Source organism: Merops nubicus, unplaced genomic scaffold (genome assembly GCF_000691845.1).
Source record: "Merops nubicus isolate BGI_N331 unplaced genomic scaffold, ASM69184v1 scaffold4668, whole genome shotgun sequence".
Classification (NCBI taxonomy): domain Eukaryota; kingdom Metazoa; phylum Chordata; class Aves; order Coraciiformes; family Meropidae; genus Merops; species Merops nubicus.
Window position 1 is genome coordinate 808 of NW_008626193.1, and position 6,658 is coordinate 7,465.

Below are 6,658 nucleotides of genomic sequence, written 5' to 3' on the forward strand. Positions count from 1 at the left end.
CTGCACCACTGATCACAACCCTCTGAAGTGCTGGGGTTAAACTCCCAGCCCAAATGAGGGTTGGCATATGGGTGTGTGGGTGTCCAGAACCACACAAGAAAGACCCTCCTGATTGGTTTTCACCCAGGGTCTGGCCAGCCTTGGGTGGGAACTGGTTAGGAGACCACCACCAGGTGCCCCCATGTTCCACATTAACTTGGAGGTGGAGCAAGAAGCCACCTCTGTAAGAACTGACTCTGCTTGCAGTGGGGTTGGGAGGCCTGTCCACACAGTGGATGTGCTGTGTGGGGATTCTGGTTATCAGAAGGGCTCCCTGACTGCTCGTAGGAGGTGAAGTTCCCAGGATGGTGGGGCAACATCATGAGTCTTTCTTTGGGGAACTTTTGTCTGTCTGATTCTGTCTCCCATGTCATGGTTCCTGACTCAGCTTGCTCCCTTCTTCTCACAATATGCTGTGAGTAGGTTGACTTTTCATCCCTCCAGTTTCTGACACTTTGGATCTGTTGTGGGTGATGTTGTAGCAGAGGGAGGAGTTTGGTTGCTGGTCTGCCTGTTAATAATAATATCATTCTATATTGGGCAAGCAATCAGCATAAGACCCTTTGAGCTCTGTCACTCAGGCAGTTCTCAGTCCACCTCACTGTGCACGCAACTAACCCACATTTCTTCCTAAGCTGCTTTGTTAGGGTGACAGCATCAAAAGCCTTGCTGAACTCGAGGTAGGTGATATCCACTGATGTCCCCTCATCTAACCAGTCAGTCATGCCATCATAGAAGGCTGCTGGAGCTTGTACTAACAATGCTGGGGATGCAAAGGTTTGGGGCAGCCTTGGCTGCAATGACTGTGAGATGGTGGAGTTCAGGATCTAGCAACAGGACAAGGGGAAATGGTTTTAAACTGAAGGAGAGTAGGTTTAGACGAGATCTTAGGAAGAAGCTCTTCAGTGCAAGGCTGGCAAGACTCTGGAATAGATTGCCCAGAGAGGTTGTGGATGCCCCTTCCCTAGGGGTGTTCAAGGCCAGGTTGGATGAGGCCTTGAGCAACCTGGTCTAGTTGAGAGGCATCCCTGCCCATGGCTCTAGTGCAGAAGGTCCCTTTGGGAGAATGATATACAAAGCCACGTTCTTATATTGTGTCCACACAGGTTAACTGTGCTTCTGGATTCCAGCATTGTGGTCATATTCAGAATAAGGATAATGTGTCTGTATAAGGACATCGGTATATTAGAGCTAAAACCTTTCAGCACAGATTGAATAAAAGGTTGTAATTTCTTGTATGAGCCCATGTGCAAGCTTAGTGGTCATCTCATTCTTACTTGTTACATACAAAAAGCTTGTATTATAGTTTGAATTCACTGGTATGAGAAATTAGGCCCTGTGAGTACATTATTATTATGATTGAGTTGTATGTTCAGTGACTGACTTTTAAATCTAGAACTTGGTAAGTTTGCTTTTTTTGAAAAGCAATTATTTGATCATGTACCTTGTTTATAGCTCCAGAGCTGGCATGGGAAGGGGTAGGACCTAAGCTGAGATAGAAACCTGTGTTAAAAAATGTATTAATATGTATGAAGGCTTACAGAAGCTATTTCATGTTCTAAAATGAGAAAAGGAAAAATGAAATGTATCTATTAATAGGCCTTCTGATGGGTGTAAAGCTTTGAAGATTAGTGTATTCATCATAATGTCATATTGTGCAGAGACTTTTAATTCCACAAGGTCCGAGTTGGGCCACAGAAATCAAGTAAATCTAATATTTTTCTGTCATTCCCACCAGGTTTCCAGAATAAAAATAGGGTTGCAATCCTGGCAGAACTAGACAAGGAGAAGAGAAAGTTACTTATGCAAAACCAGTCTTCCACAAATCACCCTGGAGCCAGGTATTTTATGTTCTTAGACCTGTTTGGACATCACTGATTACATCAAAGATTTTTTTAAAAAAGCAAGTGAGTTGTAAACTTACATAAACACTTACCGGAAGTATTTTCTGACCATTCTCATTGACCAGTCAGAGACCTTGCACTTTAGGAACATGTTAGTATTTAACATTGTTTATAGACCCTGAATTTCGGTTTACATAATTTCCATTTGAAAAAGGTAGAAGCAGATATGCTTACTCAACTGTGTTAAAGACTACCTTCACAAACAGGGAGCAGTCACTGAGAAAGCACTTAATTATTAAGCTAAAATGCCTTAAAAGAATGGAAGTAGCAGACCATTAGGTTCAAGGTGCTGTGTGTTTGGTGAAGACCAGTTATGGCATGGTGTGACTTATTGTTGAGACTGTGTGCAAGACAAAGCCAGTTGGTGTTGCTGCAGATCTCCTTGTAAAAGGTGCCATGTTGCAAGGATGATTCTGCACCATAAGGTGTAACAATCTAATATGAGTTTAAGAGCTCTCACTGGGATTTCTCTCATTTAAGACAAAAGGGGTTTTTTTTTCTCATAAATCAGTAACTGGAAAATTTGTTTTATGCATGTTGGTTTACATGGGGACACTGAGAAGGTTCAATATTGGGTCAGCATGAAGTGAGTGCAGTGCTGCATTCTAGACACAGCATGTTATGTGCAGTGTCTGTGCAAGAGTTGCATACTCTGAATACAGTCTGAGTGCTGTCTGTCTTTTATCAAGGAGATTTTAGGTCACCTTTAATTCCTTCATACTGTCAGAAAGCATGCAGAATATTTGAAATTGCCTGAGTTAGCTCTGTGCGTGACTCTGTTCTTATTAAAGCAAAGTAATTGATTAGAGAAGAAATTAGAAACATCATACTGTCATGTACAACCTCTGACTGCTGGCAACAGTGTTTCCATACTTCCTTGCAAGTCTGGCTGAGTTTCCAGAATGCTTATTTGCTTTCTTTTTTCTTTAAGGAATAATAGCACTATATGCTAGTGAGCAGAATTAGAATTTACTAATTTTGAAGGTCGGGGTGGGTAGGAACCTAAAAAATAGCAGTCAAACTCTCTGCTTTGTCATGGGCTGATGGTGGTCTGGTGCATGATTTTTAAGAAGCTGACAGTTCTGTGGCAGGAGTGTTGTGTCAAAGGTTTTGGACCACAGAGCTGTCAGATATGAGACCACAAAAAATCTGCAAACTTGACAGAAAAGGTGTTGATACACATAAAGCACAATCATGGCATGCCCAGCATAAGGAATAAATTAATTGATTTCTGGCCTTGGCCTGAGGAAATTCTCTATTTGGGACGAAGATCTCTCTTGAAAAATGTCAGCTTATGATGGAGCCTTAAGATTTATCTACAGAAATCATACCGAAAAATAGCTATTTTTTATATTTTTAAGGTATTTACATTTTAAGTAAACTGGTAGTAATTTTCTTTGTCAGCGAAACTTATCTTACTATTTGTCATAAACTCTGTTTGAAAGATTGTTACTTAGCTTTCATTATGCATTTAGGCCTAGATTTGGCTAAAGGTCTTTTCATGAGCATGGCTGGTTTTGAAAAATTGACTTACTAAATCAGCTGTTGACATTGAAGCTGCTGGGAAAGGCCAGTGGGTGGGTTGCTTGGATCCCTTGTTGTCTTTCGTACTTTTGTCTGTATGACTGAGGAGAGCTGGGCTTGAGTACCAGTCTCCAGAGCCAGTTTCTGAGGTAGCTGTGAAATGCCTTGTGATACGGCTCTAATGGCAGTCCTCACTGTTTTCTGTCTGGAGGATGGCTGATCATATCAAGAGGAAAAAAAAGAAGTCTGTTTTTCTTTGTCCTTTTTTGTTAACAAGGTCAATGGGTCTTAAGGTATAAAAGCCAAGAAAATCTATTTGGAAATTTTAATTTGAAACCTCACATAGGCTGCACTGATATAGATAAGCAAAGTCAATTTTAGGTACTCCAACTATCATCAGAAGACCATTATTTCAGTTACATCAAAAAGAAGCTCCTGTACAATAGGCAGCGATCTGCTGCCCACCAGCCACGCAACAGGTCTTCTAGTGAAGATGGCAGAGCTCTTGCTAGTGCTTCTATTTATCACAGTTGTTTAGAACAGTCAGAATGACTGAGTAATGGTGAAAACACAAAGCTGTTGTTTTAGAAAATGCTAACATTGTCCAGCATTGCACCCTAGTGGTTTCACTGACTTCAGTGGGACTCCACCCATGAGTGAAATCCACAACAGGATTCAGTGCTGTGAGTCTTCTGGGTTTAGTTTGGCATCAGTTGTTTATGCTAAGCTACATGACACAGTTATGGTTGCTCCATTTTCCTTTTCTGTCTTATGTTAACAGATAGTAATTCCAAACAATAGTTAACAGTTGTCAAGCTGTGAGTCAAATCATGAGCTGTGGAAATTGTGGGCTCTATGGCTAAAATGGCAAGGATACATTCTTTTCTGTGGTTTGTAGTGTATTGTCTTGTTCTTTTTTGCAGCATTGCACTTGCAAGATCACCACTGAACAAGGATTTCCGTGACCATGCTGAGCAGCAGCACATCGCAGCACAGCAGAAGGCTGCACTGCAGGTAAGCTGATATAGTCAGGCAGAGTTTTGCTTGGCTCTGTTTTAGATGTGCAACCTTTCAGAGGGCAGTCGTGCAGCTAGGGAAGGTGAAAAGCCCCTTTTAGAGGTCAGGTTTCATACGCTTCTGTATTTATCATGGGTGAAGGTTCTTCTTCTGTTATGATGATTGCTCAACTCATTCTCCCTTGATACGCTTGTAAGAGTGTAGCCTACAGTATCATCATAGCTGCTTTGTACATCTCAGTCAGAAGTCAGTTTCATCACATTGAATGACTCATGAAGTGTAGGGAGAACTAGCCACATTGCTTTCCTTGGTTGAATCTGAGAAGATGCCAAGAAAACACCCTGCAGTTACAAGTAACAGCAGTGAAAGACTTTGCAGAATTATTTGTACATTTACAGGCTTCTATTTGCTCTATTTTGCTCATGCCAGGTGAGGCTGATTTTTGGTGTTGAAACTGGAAATCGAAGAGGAAAGCAGTATGTGGTCACTTTCCTTCGTGGCACTCTATGCAGTGTGACCTGGCAAAGGGCACAAGAATGGGAAGAATGCTGAGATGCAAACGAGCAACACTGTTTATGTATATCGTTGTGTTTCTATTACGCAGTAAAGGCCCCAGTCTGCTTCTCCTAAAATGTGTGGGGGAGCAGAAGTGAGCTCTGGGTGGTATCTTGCATTGATTACAGGCTGAAAGGATCCTCTGGAGGTTTCTAGTCCAGTGCCCTGCTCTAAGTATGACTAACAGCAGTGCCATATCCTGTTGCTCTGGGCATGGTCTAATCAAGTTTTGAAGATCTCCAGGGATGGACTTCTCACAGCCTGTCTTGGCATTGTCATCCTGGTATCATGTCACTGGGTACCTGAGAACAGCAAAAGATCTCTCCTCAGCTTTCTCTTCTTACAAGAAGCTCAGTCCTTTCACCATCCCCTTAGTATGTTAGGAGCTCCAGCCTGGCCTACAAATTCTTTGGGCCTCTGTTGGACTCCCCCCAGCTTATATCTCACGCTGAACACAGATTGCAAACAGAGCCTGGTGGGTAACTGCCCCTGGCCTGCTGGTGTGCTGTGGCTGATGCTGCCCACTGTGCTGGTCACTGCAAGGGCACGCTGATGGCTCAGGCTAAACTGGACATCCACCAGCACTTTTCTCTGGTAGTGGAAGGAAGGAATATGCAGGCTGTCTAGCTTACTGGAGTTGTCTTTGATTGAGGGATTTTGCAAAGGTTGTCCAGAGCTATAAGCAGCTGCTGCCCTCAGGCCAGCAAGCATAAATACATCACATGAGCAGAAGGCTGGTGTCCCATGTTCTCCAGGGGTGTGTTTGATCACATGTCATTTGTACAGGCAGTCTCAAGTTGTGCAACACTACTGATGCATACTTCTGGCAGTCATATGTGGCAGCTGTCACAAACCAAGACCTGCAAGCTGGTTATAGATGGGAGTGGAAGCATGGGGTCTAGCCAGAGGAGAAGTTCTGTTCATCTCCCTCTCCACCACCATGGGGTTTACTGAAAAAGGAGCAGCAGGGAATGGCCAAGTTAATTCCTTGATGGGCCCTGCTCAGATCTGGCCGATCTAAATTGCTGGGTTTGAATTTGACTATCAGTCTGGCAGAAATAAGTAGTTAATGCTGCAGAAGATGTAAAGCCTTAAATTACATCAGTGCTGCAGGGAGTTATGCTTTAACAAATGTTTTTCTTTTTCCAGCACGCACACGCACATTCCTCAGGATACTTCATAACTCAAGACTCTGCATTTGGAAATCTCATTCTTCCTGTCTTACCTCGACTTGAGGCAGAATGAGGAACATTGTGTGTCAGAACTGCAAGGTGTGTTTTTTGTCCAGAAGAACTGTCTGACCTTTTAATTTCTTCACTTATCATTTTTTTTTCCTGGATTTTTGCAATTGGTTTTTGGGAATTTGGCCTCTAACGATGAAGAAGCAATGTTGTTGAACTAATGATTTTTATCCTATATTTCTGTTCCTCTGTCAGGTCAAAGTCAGACACAGGATTTCCTTGGTGTATGAAGTACATAATGCTTGCTCTTCCCTGTTTCTGTTCTTCCTTTAAATAAATGTCCAAACAGAAGTCATCAAGAGGTGCACAGTCTTGTCAGCATTTGTTTCTTTTTATTGTGTATAGGTGCTATATTTTACTTTAATGAAAGACAAAAGT

General features: G+C 42.4%; 1 protein-coding gene across 1 annotated transcript; it reads left to right on the forward strand.

Annotated features, from left to right (window-relative positions):
* Positions 1-1,777: 1,777 nt before the first annotated feature.
* Positions 1,778-6,284, forward strand: INIP (INTS3 and NABP interacting protein; the record flags this gene model as incomplete). Its single annotated transcript, XM_008945901.1, has 3 exons — positions 1,778-1,880; positions 4,391-4,481; positions 6,189-6,284. Coding segments are annotated over 3 exons (290 nt in total), but the record flags the coding sequence as incomplete, so codon positions are not given.
* Between the last annotated feature and the right edge of the window lie 374 nt (positions 6,285-6,658).